At 37.6% G+C, this 21,539-nt stretch overlaps 3 protein-coding genes and 2 long non-coding RNA genes across 5 annotated transcripts; 4 read left to right on the forward strand and 1 right to left on the reverse strand.

Moving 5' to 3' along the window:
- Positions 1-1,510: 1,510 nt before the first annotated feature.
- LOC106436592 lies at positions 1,511-3,554 on the reverse strand. Its single transcript, XR_001287155.3, has 2 exons — positions 3,307-3,554; positions 1,511-2,054 (listed from the first exon to the last, which is right to left on the reverse strand). It is a non-coding gene; the product is annotated as an uncharacterized LOC106436592 (long non-coding RNA).
- Positions 3,555-4,367: 813 nt separating this feature from the next.
- Positions 4,368-6,884, forward strand: LOC111213854 (branched-chain-amino-acid aminotransferase-like protein 2). The gene is made up of 5 exons (XM_048769699.1): positions 4,368-4,616; positions 4,707-4,805; positions 5,132-5,203; positions 5,311-5,403; positions 5,608-6,884. Exons 1-5 carry the CDS (start codon positions 4,548-4,550, stop codon positions 5,881-5,883), a joined length of 609 nt encoding a protein of 202 aa, XP_048625656.1. The 5' UTR covers positions 4,368-4,547; the 3' UTR covers positions 5,884-6,884.
- A 128-nt stretch (positions 6,885-7,012) lies between these two features.
- LOC125593282 lies at positions 7,013-7,665 on the forward strand. The gene is made up of 5 exons (XR_007329207.1): positions 7,013-7,076; positions 7,154-7,208; positions 7,295-7,381; positions 7,458-7,509; positions 7,601-7,665. It is a non-coding gene; the product is annotated as an uncharacterized LOC125593282 (long non-coding RNA).
- A 1,097-nt stretch (positions 7,666-8,762) lies between these two features.
- Positions 8,763-10,849, forward strand: LOC125592292. The gene is made up of 5 exons (XM_048767081.1): positions 8,763-9,383; positions 9,443-9,481; positions 9,560-9,865; positions 9,962-10,348; positions 10,441-10,849. The coding sequence occupies exons 1-5, from the start codon at positions 8,763-8,765 to the stop codon at positions 10,699-10,701; spliced, it is 1,614 nt and encodes a 537-aa protein (XP_048623038.1). The 3' UTR covers positions 10,702-10,849.
- An 833-nt stretch (positions 10,850-11,682) lies between these two features.
- LOC125592293 (branched-chain-amino-acid aminotransferase-like protein 2) lies at positions 11,683-14,069 on the forward strand. Its single transcript, XM_048767082.1, has 5 exons — positions 11,683-11,775; positions 11,849-11,920; positions 12,028-12,108; positions 12,197-12,232; positions 12,530-14,069. The coding sequence occupies exons 1-5, from the start codon at positions 11,683-11,685 to the stop codon at positions 12,656-12,658; spliced, it is 411 nt and encodes a 136-aa protein (XP_048623039.1). The 3' UTR covers positions 12,659-14,069.
- The last annotated feature ends 7,470 nt before the right edge of the window (positions 14,070-21,539 follow it).

Here is a 21,539-nt window from a genome sequence, read left to right on the forward strand (position 1 = left end):
AAATTTCATTGCTTGATCTCAAGAACCTCCTTGATTTTTTTCCCCACTGTATCCAAATAAAGAACACCATATCACTGTGAATCTTAAGCTGTTATCAGTTATAAGATCACAACATAGCATCTCTTACAGCTTGTCTGCATGGCTTTGTGTATGTGTCTGAATTTGACCTCCTGGAATAAGCTCAAGCATTCAAGGAAGCTAGAAGCTTTACTAATAGTCACGTTGGTTTACTTTTGTTCCTATACCAGTTTAAGTACGAGGAATAAAAACAAAGCTGAAAATATTGAATATATATGTTTAGTTACATCATCATAGATAGTTACAACAGAATTTGCATTGACAACCCTTCAGTACAATTATAGTTGCATCATAATTGTAATTATCTCATTCAAGAACTGCAACATGGTCAATGTTCAAATCGGTTCTGCCATTAGCATCTGAAGACAAAATCACATTGGGAAGTCAAGACAAAGAAATGAGACAAGTTCCACAGGTTGCTTAAGACAAACATGGTTCCTCTACTCTTGTTCCACAGGCATGAGCGATAATGCTCGCATCGAGGCCACTGCTTATTCTCGCTAATGATCACATAGCATAATCTAAAGGCCAATGCCAGAATACTTTCTAATATCATTAAAAGGAAAACTTCGACGTCGAGAAAACTTATGCTTTACTTCGAGCTATTGCCGTATATGCATTCGTATGGCCGCTTAAGCGTCAGGATCTTTTCAGCATCCTCCAGATATAATGTGTTTCTATTAGAACAGTGTAGTTTCTTTATAACTGAAACTAAAGATTCTTGAATAGTTAAATGTAAACTTTTTCGGGACATGGTATTTAGTTTGGTAAGGTCTGAAAGATGGTGGTAGAAATCGCGTGTTTCATGCGGTTGTGAGAGATATCAGCTTAAGGCTGCTTAACAAAACAACCGCTAAACGCTATCACTTTTTTCGTACCTGAAGCTTATTTTGCAGAGTTGGAATTTATTTGGAGAAAACTCATTCACACTTATGATATGCGAATGCGACAATGATATCTGTCTAGTCTCTGCTTCTTTTTTTTTGGCAACAAACGGGTCTAGTCTCTGCTAGATCACACATGACACATATAAAAAAAAATTATCATAGACCAATAAAACTAAAATTTTACTTTTATATTATTTATCAAGGATTTGTTGTTTTAGTTTACTCAATAAAACCGTGCAGTGATTTCACCAACCCATCATTTTCTTTCTTTTCGTCTCTTTTGTGCTTCCGTGAAACATGTTGTTGAAGGCATATTCTCTAAAATAATTGATTAAAATAAATAGTAGATCAAATTCGGCACTACTATAAACAGATATAAATTAATAAGTGTAAGAAATTAAATTAACAAATACTAAAAACTAGAAGCACTAGATAAGATTTGTTACTTTCAAACAAATAACAAATAGAAAACGTTGGTCAATGGGTTGAAGATTAATTAGCGCTGTCATAAACAGATCAGCACTACCATAAACAATATAAATTAGTGAAAGTAGTTAGACTAACAAAGATTAAAAACTTAAAGCACTAGAAACGATTGTTACTTTCACATAAATAACAAATACAGAACGTGGGTTTATAAGTTCAAAATTAGAGCTACCATAGACAGATCAGTACTACTATTTTTTTTTTTTGAAACACATTCATATTAATAACCATAGCAAGAGTTAGGTGTTGGCCATTAAAGCCTCAACCATAACAAAACCCTGTTTTGCTAAACCATCAGCAACAAGGTTCTTTTCTCTAGGAATCCAAACAAAAACTATAAGCTTCAAAACTAAAGGAATAGTCTAGGATGTCGGCAACAATGCCATAAATCTCCAAGGGAACTTCATTACCATTGATTGCTTTGATTAGTTGAGCAGAGTCAGCTTCGCATCTCAGTCTCTTATGGCTCAGTATCCAGCTTTCTTTTACTGCTTGTCTCATCGCCATGGCTTCGGCAACTAGCGCTGAGCTCACCGACGAGTCTGTCGAGAACCTCGACACCCCCTCCGCTTCTCTTCTGATTGTCCAGCCGGATCAGTACTACTATAAACAAATAAAATTTGTGTAAGAATTAAACTAACAAAGACAAAAGCTAGAACATTAAAAAAGATTCGTCGCTTTCAGAAATATTACAAAATAAAGATCGTGGGTCTATGAACTCGTAGTCAGCACTATGGATTCACAATCAGCGTTACCATAAACAAATCAGCACTACCATAAGCAAATATAAAATAACGTAAGAATTGAAACTAACAAAGACTAAAAACTATAACACGTGATTTTTTTAAAACACCTAAAACACGTGATTTCTTTTCTACTTTTACAGAATACTATCTCCGTTCAGCAAAAAAACAAAAAAAAAAACAGATTTTCTAGTGTTTTACACATATTAAAAAAACTCATTAAAATCACTATAATAAATTTATTATTTTTATAATTTTAAATTTTAATATTTTAAGTGATTTTTTTGATTAACTTGAAGGGTATCTCCAGTATATGGAAAAGCCTAAACTAATTCTCCAAGTGGAGGTGTAGCTATAGATTGATATTTTCTCCGGGTATTCAAAAGGTTTTTAAACAATGTGTCTATATTTGTAAGAGTATGTTTTCTAAATGGGTCGCGTAAAGTTTTTAATTGTGAGTTTGGGTCGGCCCAAGTGTTTATTTGAATTTTGCATACCTAAGAGAGAGAAATAATCGATGACAGTTTTGGCCTTTTGACCCATTAACTTTGACCTACATAACTTAAATTTTTTACAATTAAAAAACGACCCAAACACCTACCGACCTAACGACATAACTCGCAGCTCCACACACGTGCGAGTCCGACCCAACCTTCAGCCGGAGAAATTTTTTTCTCAACCCGTCGGAGTTACTTTATGTGACTGGTAACCGGTTTTACCTGGGTAAATCTGGGACTTTTTCTTGCTTTTTTCCACCAGAATTGTGTTGATTTTTTGGGTTATAATTATAATAATAATAAAGATTTGGGTATGCTTAATTGTTAATGGTGAGACATAATAAAGACTAGAGGATGATAAAGAGGAACCCTAATAGTAGAAAAGCTTTTGTGCCTCAGATTTCATCGAGATGCACCCACCAAATCTGAAATTGATGGAAACTAATAACGGAGTTCGGAGCTGCGGTGAAAGTTCTTTTGGTAAAGGGAATGAAATCAAAAACAACATCAGCGAAGGTAGGTGGGGGGGGGGGGTTTCTCTTTTTCGTAGGTGGGAAGAGAAGGAAATCAGTAACAACATCCACTTGAACTTTTTAAATAAATGAGCAGACGAACCTGGTACCGTTGATCTTTGGTAGGTGGGGGTGTTTCTCTTTTTCGCGCGTCGATCTGGTCTGCCGACGCACCAACTTCTCCATTTTCTCCGCTTCCACTACCATACCGGTATAATATAAGACGATTCTTCGCTCTCCGAGCTGAAACAGAGCTCACAGCCGCGAAAGAGCTCGGGATTTCTAGATTCCACGACTAATCGCAGTAGCGAGGAGAGAGGTGAGAGAGAGAGAGAGAGAGAGAGAGAGAGAGAGAGAGAGAGAGAGAGGAGAGAGAGATAGATAGAGAGAGAGACAGTAAAGGTGTTTAATTACCGCAGTGGTTTACCGCCAATAACATGTCAGTCAGTAAAGACGATGAAGTTAATGGGTTGAGGGTGTTGGGAATCGAGACTGTCTCTCACGTGCAAGGACTCAATGGCGTTTCTGTCATTAAAGTGGTTGACCAGGTGTTGGGCGTATTTTATACATAACTTGCACATGGTCGAAAATCGTGGCGACCCATTAGACAAAAAAAAACTTCCGACGACCCGAAGCCCAAATTGAAAACTCGGCTATGACCCACTTTCCCAATTTTTTTTATATTTGCAAGGCCATATGTAGAGTTAGTAATTTCACATTAGAGAGAAAATAATCTTTGGCCTATACCAACATGATACCAACATGACGACTGTTCGTCTAATAGAAACCATCAGTCCATCACAATGTGGTTAACCAATAGTGATTCAATCAATTATTTTTTTGAAGTTTACAACTTATTCACAGAAAACACAAAAATATGTCTTTATGAAATAATTTTTGTTCCTAGAACATTTATCTCAATGGTACGGAGGGAGTAAATAATATTGTGTGTCTAAGAAAAGATATTAACGCTATCAGAAGTAATAAACAAAAAAAAATTAAAAATATATAGCTGATAAATATGTTTCAAAAAGAAAAACTAAAACTAAAACCTGATTCAAAAATCTGAAAACAATGACAACCTAAAATGGAAAAAAAACATATCTTCTGACCAATAGGCCAAATCTGGTAAACTTTTGAACGTGTCTAATTTTATCCAAAAGTGAGAAGGGAATCTTTTATCCTTTTTAACATAACTCCAAGATTCTCGGTCTGGTTCTAGTAATATATAAAGACAAGCACTGACAGAATAAGCAAAACACGTACAGAGGCAAATCATTTGAGTTGAAGTTGACTTTATAACAGATCAAAGTGCTTGTTTGATTTTCAAAGCGATCGTCTTCAATGGAGGTGATTCACTCATGGTCTTGTCCAAGATCACTCAGCACCGCTCTCATGTACTCCTTTGCCCAGGTACATGGGATACAGTTATCTTGACTGACAGAAAAATGTTTGTCTGTGTGATTTATATCTTGAAAAGATATTTTGGTTTTAAATCACCAGAGAGATGACATCGAAGTGCTGGACGAGCCATTAAACGCTTCGTTCCTTAAAGCTACAGGTGCTGATAGGCTATACAGAGATGAGATTTTCGCTAGCATGGTATGTCAGTAATCCATTTAGGTTTCAACGTATCAACAGCATATCTAATATATTACTCTTTTTTTTCTTTAAAATATAGTATTTCGTAGTAAAATTAATTTTTACTCAAATTTGTTCCATTTCGGAATAAAAATAGAGGTGAGTAAAAGACGCAAATATTTTTTTTACTCTGTTAAGTAGTAGAAAATTAAATAGGATTTACAAAAAAAAACTATATTTCAAACTCTATTTCGAAATGAAACGTAGTGGAGTTAGAGATGTTTTAAGACATTGATGAATTTGTTCCTTGTGGAGAAAGAAATATCAATCGTAGCATTTTCTGATAGGAAATTGATGGACATAAGGTGGTGAAAGACATCATTTATGGTCCAGGAAAGAAGAAATATAGGTTTTGTAAGGTTATACTCACTTCTCTTTCAGAAGATTTCATTTTCGTCCTATACCACGCTCTGTTTTGAGATTAAGTGTGTGATTTTTATTGTGTTTATGGCTCTTCTATGCACAGAATTTGGCAAAACATCGTATTCTTGGCTTGCCAAGTGAACTAATGAGTAAAGGAAAGCACTTTATCTTGATACGCAATCCGGTTCACATATTGGTAAGCTTCCCAAGCTCACTTCTGGTGTTATGAAATGCTTCTGAATTGGTTTGCACATGACTCGTGTTAAAATGTTGGACGCCATAAACAATTTAGTAAGAATTCAATATAAGCTAGTTAAAAAAATTTGTGGGTATGTCCATATACTAATTCATAAAATTTTGGGGGTTCTTGTTCTTATTGTTTATTTGTATTTTCATGCAGCCTTCTTTTGGTAAGGTAATCCCATTATCATTTCTCGACGTGGGATTGGCAGACTTAGTTTCAATATACAGCGATCTCTGCCAGATGGGAACACCACCACCAGTCATCGATGCAGATGACCTTCAGCGAAATCCCGAGGTTTCATTTCTGTATTATGAATACTGTAACAAGAAAACTTGTTACAAAAAAAAAAAAAAACAAGAAAACTTGATTATCTTATGTAAGAAGATGCATATTTTGTGTATCATTCATCTATTTTCAAGCCTCTATGCTTAAGTAAGACTATTTTGCGTTCTCTTGGATTTGAGCGTAAACATCAAAACAATGATTCATTGTTTGTGTGATAAGAATCTTTGTTCACTTTGAAAACTAAAAATGATTAGGGTAAGTTTTCCCAACACTTTATTTTATTAAAATTAGTTTGAAACCATTGCATTATAAGATGACACTTAACACTTCTTATAACTAACCATAAGAACAATTTATATAGGAGTATTATTTAAAGGCGCAAAAAAACTATATAAAATGTAAAAATATCAAAATCAACGATAAAAAAAAACCCCACTAACTAATTAAAATTCTCTAACCAACCCTTATTCCAATCATAACCCACTAACCATAGTCTTGTATCATTGTGTTTTCTTGAAGATGGGAGGCTGGTCCCATACCAGAAGATGGAGTATGGGCTTCATGGTGGTACAAGACTGTTCATGAATCAACTGGTTTTTCGTCTCCTAGGAAATACCCTCGTGTAGGGGTCCATGCAAGATTTACTTCAGTTAAATGATTCTGAAACTCAAAGAATCATTTAAACGACAATGTGTGTTTTGTATTTTTTTTAGACATTCAATATGAGGCATTACGATTTACTGGAGCATTGTTTACCGCTATACAACACTCTCAGGCGTCACGTGAAGGGCAAGTCATCTCTCTTGGCCAGCCCCTTAGCTCCTCCTAGTCTTCCAGTTCCTGAAAATGCTAAACTTTTTGCTTGGGTTGGTGATGAGATTTTGCCACGTGAGATGGCCAAGGTGCTTAAACTTTATATACATAACCAAGTTGCTTTGGTCTAGTGGTATAGGAGCTCCAGCTGGAGTGCCCGCCCCTGGGTTCGAACCTTGGCCACTGCGGAAATTTACATGTGGGCTGCAGCACCCGAGACCAAAGACCGTTACACGGTGAGCCACATGGTGACGCCCTGGCAGCATCTATGCTCACTTCGGTCTTTAGTCTGGACCACCTCGGTGGGACCAGGATACTCGGTTAGCAAAAAAAAAAAAAAAAAAAAAAAAAACTTTATATACATGTTTACTTTGTTTATGTATCCGATTTAAAACTGATGTTTATATATTCTTATATTCTTGTTTAAGGTTTCCGTTTTTGACTCCGTGGTGCAAGGCGGTGGCTGTATGGGAAGGTCTTAGAATCTACAAAGGCAAAGTATTCAAGCTTGAAGAACATCTAGAGCGGTAAGAAGCAAGTAAGAGTAAAGCCCTAGCACTTCTTTCAAATATTCTTTATAAATATGTTGAATTATTTCATTTAGGCTGTTTGATTCAGCAAAGGCTCTAGCTTTCAACAATGTCCCAACCCGCGATGAGGTAAGCATTTTGATGAAGATCATACCATTGTCATAGTTTGGATTCTTGGGTTCTGAATGATAGTTATCACAATGGAAAATGCATAGGTAAAAGCAGCCATCTTCAAAACTCTCATAACCAATGGGATGTTTGACAATACACATATAAGACTGTCTCTAACCCGAGGCAAAAAGGTATGAGACTATTAGTTACACCTTTTAACAATTTCAAAGTAAATATTAAACTCAAACAAGCTATGGATTTGTTAAGGTCACTTCTGGAATGAGCCCTGCGTTTAACCGTTATGGATGCACATTGATCGGTAATGTTCTTTATTTGTCTCTTGCAACCATTATACTATAGTCTATGGAATATGGTTTTTGAGTGTTATTTTTTGACAAAATAATGAATAGTCCTTGCTGAGTGGAAGCCTCCAGTATATGACAACGATAATGGAATTGTGCTGGTGACTGCAACTACCACTACAACAAATATAGGTATTCATAGCAGATTAAGATAGCACAATTTTCCTAACTGCTATGGAAAGGTATTTGGAAGTCTGCCTCGCAAAGTTATAGCACTTTACTTATGCTATGCCGAAAATTCGGTAAAGTGAAAAAAAAAACTCACTAATCACCCAAGTTTTTAGAATAAGCGCCAACACTTAGTGAAAAAAATGGATTTAGGCGGTATGTTTTAAGAACATATACTTTTCATAGCATTAAAAAAAAAAAAGAAAGGGATCGGATTTACTTACCTCGTTCTCTCCGTCTTCCCTTTCTTCTCCACCTCCATCGAGCTCAAAGCTCTATCCACCATCTCCGACTCGTTTCTCCATCTTCCCTTCCTCTCTACATCCTCTCTCCACCATCTACGACTCCATCGCCCACCAACCCTTCCTCCCCACATCATCTCTCCACCATCTCCGCCGCGTTTTCTCCATCTTCCATTCCTCTCCACAACCTCTCTCCACCATCTCCGCCTCGATCTCTCATCTTTCACCATCCGTAATCTCGTCGCTCATCCTAACAGAGTATACAATTGGATTCAGCCATCATCATCTCCAATTTCAAATCCGAGACTCTAATTTAAGAGTGAGGTCTTAAATTCAATTGATCCAAGTTGTGCATGTATATAGGTCTTAGTTTTGATTGATTGAAGTTGTGAAAGTAAATAGGTGTTAGATTCGATTGATTCAAGTTCTGATTAATTTCATTGTTATCGGTTCATATTTGTTTCCATTAATCAGTTCTTTTTTTGTTTTGCAGGTGCGGGTTCGTGACTTCACAAGCTTGCGTCTTCTATATTCTGTCGAGGTTAGACACATCGATCACTTATTCACATTATCTAATAGTTTGTATACTTTTGTAGACATTTATCTAGTTGTTTGCGGTTTAGACATTGAAGCAAAATTTATATTGTCATTGTTGCTTGAACCATGTACACTTTTTGGAATTTTGGCAAGGGTCCTAATAATGTTGGACAAGTCGTGGGTTCATATAAGTAGGTATGTACATTTCCCTAAGTGTTCAGGTTATAGAATTCCAAAAATTCGCGTCATAACTTTTTTTTTTCATGAACTTAAGAGTTGATTCTGCATACGAGAGAGCTGCCCGAGCTTTTGTCAATGGTGTTACTGATAAGTTAGGAGTTAATGGGAAGATTGTATGTCCATGCGCCCGATGTCGTAATCTGTATCGCCATACAAGTGAGGAGGTTGTCTCTCATTTGGTTATAAATGGAATGGATGATGCTTACAAGGTACGGACGGATTGGTTTCACCATGGAGATGGTAGCTCTGTTGATGTAGTGGATGTTAAAGATAGATGCTGGAATGCTGAGATTCTTAGTTTATATGAAGCTGCAAACTTTGTAGATGAGGATTTAGCCAACCGGGGTTCACAGTTACGTGAGTCAGTTGAGGGTGAGGACAGGAAAGAAGATGAGTTTTTAGCAAAACTTGCAGAGGCTGAAACCCCCTTGTATCCGACGTGTTCTAGTCATAGCAAGCTATCAGCTGTAGTTTCTTTGTTTAGGATTAAGTCTCAGAATGGGTGGTCAGACAAGAGCTTTGATGACTTGCTGCAAACATTGCCAAATATGTTACCTGAAGACAATGTGCTGCACACATCAACTTATGATGTCAAGAAGTTTTTGAAAACTTTTGATATGGGATATCTAAAGATTCATGCTTGTGTTAACGACTGCTGCTTATTTAGAAAGAACACAAACCTTATTTATTTTTCTAATTACAGAGGCCAGAATCGGAAGAGGGTGAGAATTCAGCACCAAGAGTAAGTACTTGTGCAAATCGGATTCATGCTCAACTAACTTGAACGGAATGTAACTGTTGTGTTGATTAATCTTTGTAGAGTGTGACGAATAATTGGACACCACAGCCTAAGTGTATCCTATATGATTGGTGTGACAAGGAATGCAAAGTAGCCGAGGGTCGTTTTCTGTCATCGGATGAAATGGAGTTTGTTAACAATGTGCCATTGGGCCCTAATTCAGTTAAGGTGGTAGTTGAGACGGCTATTGAAGTAGATGCATTTCTTTGGAGACCGGCGCCAAAAATTTACACTATTGGTCAGGCTGTAGGAGAAACAGTTGCGTGGCCTCAAGATTCTCTTCTTGTTCTTGACGAGGAGATCGATCCAGATCACATTCTTGGTAAAGTAAGGTTTTCAGTCCTCATCTCACTTTGGTGTCTAAGTTTCTGTTTTCTAAAATCTAGTAATGTATTTCACGTGTTGAATTTATTGTTTTGACAGAGCCCTGAGACAGTAGAGAAGAACAACTGCAAACTTCTACATTGGTTAACACAGGATGAAGAAACAGTTGCTGAAGGTCGTTGGGAGAGTCGTGATCCCAAAGCCTTGGTGGATGGCCTTCCTCTTGGACCAAATGCTGTGAAAGTATATGTAGATGCGGTGACGTTACCTCAGACTTTTCTTTGGAGGCCAACAGAAAAACACTCAACCCTCGGTGATTGTTTGAAGTCGTATGTAGCATGGCCTCTCAGCAGAGTTTCATTCGACAGTTTAAACTCTGAGTCACCAGCTACAGAATCTCCTATTACGCAGTCACAAGTACACACTCCACCGGCTCCTGCTAATATTTTAAAACCAGTGGCACAAACTCCTTCAAGCTCTCGGAAGGTAAGTAGTAGTGTAGGTTGTGTTGATATATCTAATAAAGTTGGTAATGCTTTCATATGTGTTACACTAATGGACATCATTCTCATACACAGATTGTGAAAGAAGGTCAGAAGTGCAAACTGCTCGACATTACCGGTCAGAAAGTTGTTGTTGCAGAAGGACGCTGGTCTTCAAACAACCCAGAACAGTTAGTGCATTTTGTTCCTTTGGGAAAAAATGCAGTTCGTGTGTGGGTTGATGTAGTCAAGGTGGATGATGCCATGGTTTGGAGGCCTACATCTGCAATCGAGTGTATGGAGGATGCTATTGGTACCACTATAGCATGGCCTGAAGACAAGGTTGTCATCGTGTGAGGATGAATAAGAACGTATGGTCTTCTATTTTCATTGCTTTAGAACTTATGAACTTATGGTACTTAGTGCAAATGACACTTGTGTTCTTACTTTTGAACTTAATTATGATATGGTATTTCTATTATGAAATTTCAGACTTTGTTTACTTCTTTTTGAGCATTTTGTGTATTTATAGTGAACCATTTATTGGGCGAAATAGCATATTTTAATGGGTGAAATAGCATATAAAATAAGTTATGATACACTCACTTGATATCACGAAAAAAATGCTATAAATCATATGAACATAACTCAATACCACTGCTGCAACACATCATAAAGTAGCACCAATGTAAAGCTACTACAACGTAATTGATGGCTACAGAATATAGCTATTTTACAAAAATATATAGCAACATAAAAAAGTTATTACATAATTTAGAACAGCACAAAATAATAGCTATTAATAGGTTTAATACAGCAGATAAATATAGCTGTTATACAATTTCCTATAGCATAAATTGTGTGTAATAAATAACCGTAACACAGCGAAAACATAACGCTATTAAAGGCTACTCTACGATAGCGTCATCCGAAAACGCTATCGTATATAGGGACTCTATTATAGCGGTCGTTTTCATAGCATTTGTAAAACCGCTATGGATACCATATAATAGCGTTATCCGTATGCTATTAAAAGCCATATTTGTTGTAGTGTACACGTCGCAACTCTCCCACCGTATAGTCCCATTACTGTTTCATCTATGCTTAGTTTTTTTTTTTGCTAAAATCCACTATACTTTTACAATCTTATCAGCATCTATGCTTGGTTGAGAGACACAGCTACTCAAAAAGTGTTATTTATCCATCGTTGATTTTTTCAGAATTTAGATTCCAAGATTCATCACAACAACCTCCTCAATAACATACTCGCAAAGGTTTAGTCATTTGCCAGAATCATGTGTTGTTAAGACATAGTTTTAAGATGCTTTCTATGTGATAATGACACAGGTTGAAAGCAACAACGCTAATGTCGATGATGCAATAATGCTTGACAAGGATGGCTTTGTGTCTGAAACCAATGCAACCAACCTTGTAAGATCTTCAAGAGGCTCGGAGTGAACATTTTTACTCTCTATAAAGACCTAATGAGATGTGTTTAATGCAGTTCATGGTGAAGAATGGCGTAGTTCTCACTCCCCATGCAGATTACTGTCTCCCAGGGATTACCCGAGCTACTGTAAGAGTCTAAGAGAGATGAAGATTTTACATTATTTTTTCTAACATATCTCTATGACTTATTAATGACTATGACATAACCAAACTAATCATCTCATCAATGTCTAGGTCATGGAACTGGTGGTGAAAGAGAACTTCATCCTGGAAGAACGAAACATCAGCTTGTCGGAATTTCATACAGCTGATGAGGTTTCCTATTGTTCTTTCCCTTGGATTAAGAATGTTGTATGATCAATAATTATCTTTTTGCAACCATATCAATTTTTTTTTATTTCAGGTTTGGACTACAGGAACTATTGGAGAACTCAGCCCGGTAAACACACAATCTCTACTCTACTACATAATCTTTGGGTCGGCATTGTTTAGGATAAACAATGCCGGCTCAAGCTCAAAGCATAAGCATAGAAAGCATGGGCTTCCGGCCGCTATTTTAATAAATATTAAAGCAGAGAAATTACTTTTAATCTAGTGGTTTAGTGAGCAATAATCATTGTGAGTCCACTTTTCCCATTAAAACAAGAACCGGGTTTGACGATAAATATAAAAAGCTTTATAATTGTTTTTAGTTTGTTACGTGACGCTTATACTAATCGGAGTTCATTGCTTTCAGGTTGTGAAAATTGATGGTCGTGTGATCGGTGAAGGAGAAGTAGGACCGGTTACAAGAAAACTGCAAAGTGCTTACAAGAAACTGACCGATGATTCGGGTGTCCCGATACCTACTTACCAAAAACTTTGAACCATGTTCAAAGAACGATGGGTGTGTTTACGAAAGTCCATAAAAGACGTTGCGTCGTTTTCACTTTGATAATAATAAGTGCATGATGTTTTTAGCACATGATGGTTTGGGCCAATGTAATAAAGTTGGTCGCGTGCAAGTCAAGTGTGTTTCGTCCTCCTCGCCTATTTCATTATCATGTTTAAAATTGATGGTCTTCCCTTCTTGTTTGGCAACTGGCAAGTTCAAAATTTTATTGTTTCTTTTCTTTTGACATAGCCGTCATTTGACGATATTTAAAAGTTTAAAAGTTTGGTAAGTACCAAATTTAAGTAGTTTACTACATAAACAATTCTAAAAAGGCGATGTCCAGTGACAATTTCTGAGAGTATCTCAGCTATTGAAATATTTAAAATAAAAAAACAAGTTAGAAAGAAAAATTGATAATTTCATAAACTGTCTAGATACAATAAGTATATTTGGTATAATATCATTAGTCATTTTTAGAACTTTTTTGAGTTTTTTTGAGTTTTTAATATAGTTAAGAACTTTTTTTGAGTTTTTAACCATTGAGGTTGTTTCTTAGGATAAGCTAAAGATGAAAAAAAATTTGAGGATTTACCTACTTCTTTGAACCTAGCAATAATTGCATTTATGTGATTATATATTTGGTAAATTATTTTACATTGTTTAAAATAATAATTTATTCAAATATTGGAAATATGACTTGTACAATATTGTTACATCTTGATTAATGGGCGTTATTAGGTTGGAGTTCTTACCGGAATATAAGAAACTGTCTCTTAACTTTTAACTAAAAAAAAGTAAGAGTTGGCTCTTAAATAAGATATTTAAGAACTGGTTATTATATTTTTAGTTAAAAGTTAAGAAACGGTTTCTTATATTCTGCTAAGAATTTCACCCTGATAACTTCTCATTAATCATGCTCTTATATATTTTATTTAAGAGACCGTTTTTAGTTTTTCTTAGATAAAACTAAGAATTGTCTCTAATGAAATTAAAAAAAGAGACCGGGGTTAATCAATATTCTTAATAAGGTAGACCATGTCAAACTCTTATTATGAATTTTCGCTGTAACCTTAGTGTTTGAATGGTGTAATGGGAGAAAAACAGTTCACCCGTAAGTGCAGTTTTCCTGCTTTAAAGTTACCATTCGCGTTTTTCTTTTTTTATAAAGTACTTAGCAGGAGATCTGCATGCATATCAATATTTTTTGTTTTTTTGTGAGAAAAAGAAAGAGATTTGCATGCAGATTTCATCATCATACATTTAAGGCAGTTCATCTGCTTTTATCTTTTCTTAATCAATCAATGATTTTTTCATAAATAATTAAATTTCAAAATATATCTAAACTTCTTCTATAAATATTATATTTTCATTTTAGTTACTCACAATTTTAATAATACAAAAACTATCGTTATCTATTTACCTTTTTCATCATATAATTTTCATATCTATTTTAAATTATTATATTTATATAATATATGTGGTTTTAGTTATAATATGTATTATATAAATATATAGTATTTTAGTTTATATATGTATACTAATAAAAAAGATATGTATTTTGTTAATTGTTAAAGTTTTTATATATTATGTGTTTTGGTTTTTATTATAATTTTAAGGGAGAATTGCCAAGTGTGACTCAAAACTTGGAGTCAAACCCAAAACAATACCCCAACTTGGGTCAAAGGCAAAAGTAACCTAAAAGGCTATTGAAATTACAACTATCCCCTTGTGACCAAACAAAAAAACGGAATTTTTTTTACGTTTCTACCCCTCGCAAGTCGTCTGTTTAGACGACTTGAAAATAAGTCGTCCAGACGACTTAACTGAAAGTCGTTTGGACAGTTAGTCTTAAACATAATTTAAAAATTTTGTAAAAAATATTTTGATAAGTGAAAAATGGGAATTATGTAATTAACATATGTCTTAGGAGGTATAAATTAAGATATAACAAATTTCAATTGTTTTCAGCATAGATGAGTGAAAGTAGTGAGTCATGATATTCTTTAGTTTATGTTTCATCAACATATGTTGTAGTATTGTATGTGTTCTTAGGGTTAGATTTTGGAAAGCATTAAAACCGTTTTTGAAAATTTTTAAAATTACTTATGCGTGTTCATTTCTGTGTATAGTAAACACTATTTAAGTATAATTTGATTTTATAACGTGGTTAGTTAGTTAATCTAGTCATTTTAGTTTAGGGGTTCATTTTAGGGTCTAGGACGACTTAATATTTTGTCGTCTGAAAACAGACGACTAAATATTAAGTCGTCTGTTGTACATTATCAGCCAGAATAAGTCGTCTAAACCGGACCAAACCTTAAAGTTTACCAATGTACTTTTAAAGCTAACCGGATTATTTACCCAATATATAAGGTGATTTTTCTTTTTTTGTTTCATTTTTCGCGAAATTCAGAAACCCTAACAGTTCTCTCTCAAAGGCGATTTCGAATTCCCACGATTTCCGAACAAACCATCGTTCTCAACGTCGGCTATCTATCTCACTTCATTCTCACCGTTGTCGCCGCAGCTTCTTCTAACCCTAGCGCCGCCGATTCCTCTAAACCCTAGCGCCGCCGATTCCTCTAAACCCTAGCGCCGCCGATTCCTCTAAACCCTAGCGCCGCCGCTTCCACTATTTCCGAACAAACCGTCGCCCTCGCCACCGTGGTCACCAACGTTCTCACCGCCGCTTCCTCTAAACACTAGCGCCGCCGCTTCTTCTAAACCCTAGCGCCGCCGCTTCTTCTCTGTAAACCTTAGCGCCGTTTCTCTGTAAACCCTAACGCCGGTAAGTCATCAATCTCGAGGAAAAGATGAACATAAAATGTTGTCTCTATCAATTTACTCATTCTCACCGTTTCACGTTTATTTTTTCAGATCTATAACCGCAATGACGAGTACTCCAACTCCTTCTGCGACTAATCAGGTCCACTTTGTACTGGAAGACTTGTAAGTAATTTAAGTCGTCTGGAAAGTCTTCCAACTGGACGACTTAGTAGATGACTTAAATATAAGTCGTCCATTTGGAAGACTTTCCAGACGACTTAAATTTAAGTCGTCTGGAAAGTCGTCCAATTGGACGACTTTCCAGACGACTTAATTATAAGTCGTCTACTAAGTCGTCTGGACTTATTAGTTGTCTTTGATTATTTTGCAGACAAAAAGGATGGATATTCCAGAACTCCCCCGTAGGTTATACACATCAGGGGAAGAGCCAGAAGCCCACAATAGCATTTCGTATCATACGGATAACAGCAAGTTGCATACTGCTCTTAGGGAAGCTCTTACTGATGACGAATTTGAAGAGTTCAAGGAGTCGAGTTTGGGAGTTTTCATCAAGTTCAAGGAGCAGGGATTTGGTTGGGCTTCAAGGCTGGTTCACTACATGCTCAGTTTCAAGCTGGACATTAAAAAGAAGTATGAGATGTGGTCTCTCGTTGGTCCAGAACCTTTGAGGTTTTCACTGTTAGAGTTTGAAAACCTCACTGGTCTAAACTGCGAGTACATCGAGGACCTTGAGACACCAAAATGTGACGTTATCCAAGAGATTGTTTCTTTCTGGGGGATGCTGGGAGTTCATCTGGAAGCTGGGCCAACTACTGATCAGATAATAGCAGTACTGAAGAGATGCGGGGATTGGTCCAGGGAAGATCGCAAGCGGCTCGCGTACCTCTCCATCTTCACTGGATTCATTGAAGGGAGAAAGTTTTCAACCGCTACACGATCTACTCTGGCAAGGCTAGTGATGGATTTAGAACGGTTTGAGAATTATCCATGGGGGAGAGTCGCGTTTAAGGTGCTGATGGACTCTTTGTGGAACAAAGAAATTACTGGCTGTTACACCGTGAATGGGTTTATACAAGTTCTTCAGGTCTGGGCGTACACAGCTATGCCGGAATTGGGTGCTAGTATTGGTGGTCCCAGAGCAGACAGTCCGTCTCCACCGATACTCGCTTACGAGGGCAGCAGAGGCCGCAGATCAATGAAAGCTGCTATCTTGAGTCAGGTATTTACTTCAATCCAAAAGACTGCGCAGACGACTTATAATAAGTCGTCTGGAAGGTCGTCCAGCTGGACGACTTATCGGACGACTTAATTAAGTCGTCTGGAAAGTCTTCCCAGCTGGACGACTTATCGGACGACTTAATTAAGTCGTCTGGAAAGTCTTCCAGCTGGACAACTTATTAGACGACTTATTATAAGTCGTCTGTTTGTAGACGACTTATAATTAAGTCGTCTATTTAGTATTTTTTTCAAATATCTAACTCGATTCTTCTATTTACTGCAGACCCGCGTGATCAACTTTGTTGAGAAGGACATTAGTGAAATGTGGCCAAAATGGGACTCTGATGTTGAGGACCTGCCCGCGGAGAACATCATTAAAGTCATGTATGAGCGGAGACCGTGGAAGTGGACCATGGATTGCTGGGAAGTCACTGGTACTAAGGTCTATACAAAACCTAAGGTTGTGACTCCATCGAAGAAAGCCAAAGAGATGGTTGTGTTGGAGGAGGAGGAGGAGGAGGAGGAAGACAATCCAAGACCTCGGAAGAAAGCTCGTAAAGAGGCTCCTAAAGTGGCTAGTGAAGAGGCTAGAGAAGAGGCTAGAGGGGTGACCAGAGAGGATTTGGAAATTATGTTCAAGGGCGTAGCTGACTGCATGAAAGAAGGGTTTAAGAAGTGCATCAGGGAGTTTAGGAAGTTGTCCGATAGATTGGAAGCTGTGGAGAAGAAGGTTGGTGTCACCAATCAGGCTACCCCTCCACCTCTAACCAATCAGGCTACCCCTCAAGATAAACAGCCTACCCCTCTTGCCAAAGAAACCGGGGGTAGTAACAAACAGGCTACCCCTCATGCCAATGAAACCGTGGTTAGTAACCAGCCTCCTCCTCATTAAACCAAACAGTCTCCTCCTCCTCCTCAAAAGAAACAGCCTCCTCCTCCTCCTCAAAAGAAACAGTCTCCTCCTCCTCCTCAAAAGAAACAACCTCCTCAAATCAAAGAGGTTAGTATCAAATTCAGGGTTAACTAGTTGTCCAGACGACTGTAAAAGTTGTCTGGACGACTAGTTGACCCTGGACGACTTAAACGTAAGTTGTCTAGACGACTAGTTGACCACGGAAGACTTAATTTTAAGTCGTCCAGGGTCAACTAGTCGTCCAGACGATTTATATTTAAGTCGTCCAGGGTCAACTAGTCGTCCAGACAACTTTTATTTAAGTCGTCCATGGTTAACTTGTGTGCAACTTTTATTGCAGAGATGGTTGCCGGAGGATACAGCAACCGAGGCGAACTCGGTATATAAGATCTTGCCGGAGGATAAAGCAGATGGTGTCACCTCCAAAGAGATTGTTGTTGTCACTTCCACCGATCACCAACCGAGCCTCGCTTCCACCGATCAACAACCGAGCCTCGCTTCCACCGATCAACAACCGAGCCTCGCTTCCACCGAGCCAAGCGATCCAGTTTCAGAACCGAGCCTGGTTGTATTGGACAAGCGTGCAAAGAGTAAACGAGCGAAGAAACCTGCTCCCACTGTGAGATCTCCTTATACGGCAGAGAAAAAAAAAGATAAAGTGGCAGCCTATAATCCATTTCCGCCAGTAAACAAAGATAAGTTGAAGGAACTCGCTGATTGGTTGAAAACTGATCCGTAAGTGATTGCTTTACCCATAATAGCTTGATTTAGTCGTCCAAAACTGATTGCTTTTTTGTTTGCAGTCATTATTCAACTAAGACCGAGGACAAACCACGTACATCACCAACAAGGTGGTACCACTTCCTCCGGACAGCCAGAGAATGGCTGGAAGACTGCGTAAGTCTTCTGCACACGATTTAAGTCGTCTACAAAGTCGTCCAAGTAGACTACTTTCCAGACGACTTAAAGATAAATCGACCACGTAGACGACTTATATTTAAGTCGTCTGGTAACTTCTAACTTGTTATATTTAATATGCAGCATATAGATGTTTGGATTAATGTGCTAAGGCAGAGGTATCAGGAGAACCCACAAGCTTTCAGGAGCGAGCGAATGTGCTTCCTGGATCACAACTTTTCCCAGTCTTGGAGAGAGCAGTATCAGCTCTTCAAAACATCGGAACCTGATCACAAAGGTTTAGGAAGAGTTCTACCTGGTGGGGCGTCGAATTTTTATGACGGATCAATACCTTCATTTTGCCAATCAAACAAGAAGTGGGGGGAGGACATTGATGATATCTATGCGCCAGTGAACTTGAACGACAAGCATTGGGTTGCTATTTGGATATCGATCCCTAAGAGGCACATAGTCGTCTGGGACAGCATACCTTCATCTAGTGTACCAGACGCATGGGATGCGATAATGGAGTCTTTTCTCCAGATGGTCCCTTATCTGCTTGTTGAGTGCGCAGCCACCGACGAAATACGGGTCAAATACGGGTTGGAGCCATACACATATGAGAGACCGCTGAAAGGTGTACCCACGGCCAACAATGGTGATTGTGGCGTGTACGCTGTAAAGTACATTGAATGTCATGCTCTTGGGGTCTCCTTTGACCCTAAAGACTTTGCTAGGTGCAACGCGAAGAAAATGAGGGATAATATGGCGGTGGATATATGGAAGGAGCTTGTTGATCAGCATTTGAAAGAAAATGTGGATGGTGATAAGTTTGTGGGCATGTATGATTAGATTTGTGTTTGTATTTGAACTTGTCTTTGTATTTGAACATGATTTTTTAACGAGCGAAGTATTTGTATTTCAGCTTGTCTTTGTATAGATTTGTAAATATATAAGTTGTCTGGAAGAAATAAGTCGTCTGGAAGGTTTTCCAACTGGACGACTTACAAATAAGTCGTCTAGAAGGTTTGGACGACTTATTATAAGTCGTCTGGAAGGTTTTCCAACTGGACGACTTACAAATAAGTCGTCTAGAAGGTTTGGACGACTTATTATAAGTCGTCTGGAAGGTTTTCCAACTGGACGACTTACAAATAAGTCGTCTAGAAGGTTTGGACGACTTATTATAAGTCGTCTGGAAGGTTTTCCAACTGGACGACTTACACTGGACTTCTAAAAATAAAATACACTGGACGACTTACACTGGACTTCTAAAAACAAAATACACTGGACGACTTAGTAGAAGGTAGTCTAAAAATAAAATACAATTGAAGGGATAGTAGAAGGTAGTCTAAAAATAAAATACACTTGAAGGGATAGTAGAAGGTAGTCTAAAAATAAAATACACTTGAAGGGATAGTAGAAGGTCGTCTAAAAATAAAATACACTGGACGACTTAGTAGAAGGTCGTCTAAAAATAAAATACACTGGACGACTAAAAATTTAGTCGTCTGGACGGGTAATCAAGACTGGACGACTTAAATTTAGGTCGTCTGGACAACTAGTCAACTGGTTGTGTACATTGTGGTTTCGTATGGCCAGTTTCCTTGCAGTTTGAGCATCTCCGTGCCCTGTGTTTCTTCCTGGGTTTGTGTCCTCTCATCCTAGATAGCTCCAACCAAGATTGCCATCTTGATTTCTTCGGTCTCCCCCGACCACGCTTTAGTTCTAGAGGAAAGCATTCTCGTTCCTCAATATGTTGTGACACGATAGGATATATATTCTCTGAGTATCCTGCATACAGATAATTCTTTGAGTACAGTGGACATACAAGTGTGGAGATATGCAAACCAGCATGTGTTCCAGCAGCTATAGCATGAGAGCAAGGTATTTTCTCCACTCCATAGACACCACAATCACACTTTGCATGTTCCAAATCAACCACACAGTCCATTTTGCCACCTTTGACAAAGAAATGCCATCCATCAATTGGTTCGACCGTCATCGTATCCGCTATCTCTTCTCGAACAGCAAGCAAGTATTCAACACCCCCGCTATGTTCAGTTGTGAGACTCAAAGCATCTTGTCTCTTTTTCCAATACCATTTTCCTAACTTCTGCCTTATGAACTCAAGCAGGAACGTAATCGGAAATCCTCTTGCTCGCTTCAGTGCGGAATTAATAGATTCAGCAATGTTGCTTGTTTTTATGTTGAACCTGTTCCCCTTACAATAATCTTCTTGAGCCATTGCAACAAGTTCAGCATGTGTTGAATCTTCATTCAATAAAAACAATCTTGCTCCTTTGAGATCATCAACCACAAAATCCCAACGGAAATCTCTCAACAACCATTCTCCATACACTGCATGTAACTGAAAAATCATCTGCAAATATTCAAAATAAAACACATTAGTAAACATAGAGAAAATGAAGAAGTTCAATAAACATTGCCGCAGACGACTTAGCATTAAGTCGTCCAGAAGACTTAAAGGTAAGTCGTCTAAAGAGGTCACTTTTGCAATTGAAAATTAAAAGGGACGACTTAATTCTAAGTCGTCCGGCTTTGTTTGTTAAAAAAAAAACTTCAGACGACTTATATATAAGTCGTCTACGAGAAACGGGCTAGTTTTGCATTTGACCGAATCGTGTCAGATCTTTGACTATTTCTGGACGACTTATGATTCAGTCGTCTTTGGGAAAGTTAAAATTTCAATATTTTATGAAAACTTGACGACTTACGTGTAAGTCGTCCTAGGTTAGTTTTGTAATTGAAAAATAAAACTTCATAATTTAACTTTAACCAGACGACTTAATATAAAGTCGTCCCTCCAGAAAACTTAATTTAAAGTCGTCTGGGGAAAGCAAAGTCGTCCAGAATTTTTCCCAATTTTCTGGTCAAACCTTGCTTATCCCGGACGACCTTAAATTAAGTCGTTTAGCTGGACGACTTTCATCTAAGTCGTCTGGAGAAAGTTAAATTTCAAGTTTTATTTTTCAATTACAAAACTAACCTAGGACGACTTACACGTAAGTCGTCAAGTTTTCATAAAATATTGAA

The sequence above is a fragment of the Brassica napus genome, chromosome C9 (genome assembly GCF_020379485.1).
Source record: "Brassica napus cultivar Da-Ae chromosome C9, Da-Ae, whole genome shotgun sequence".
NCBI classification, from domain to species: Eukaryota; Viridiplantae; Streptophyta; class Magnoliopsida; order Brassicales; family Brassicaceae; genus Brassica; species Brassica napus.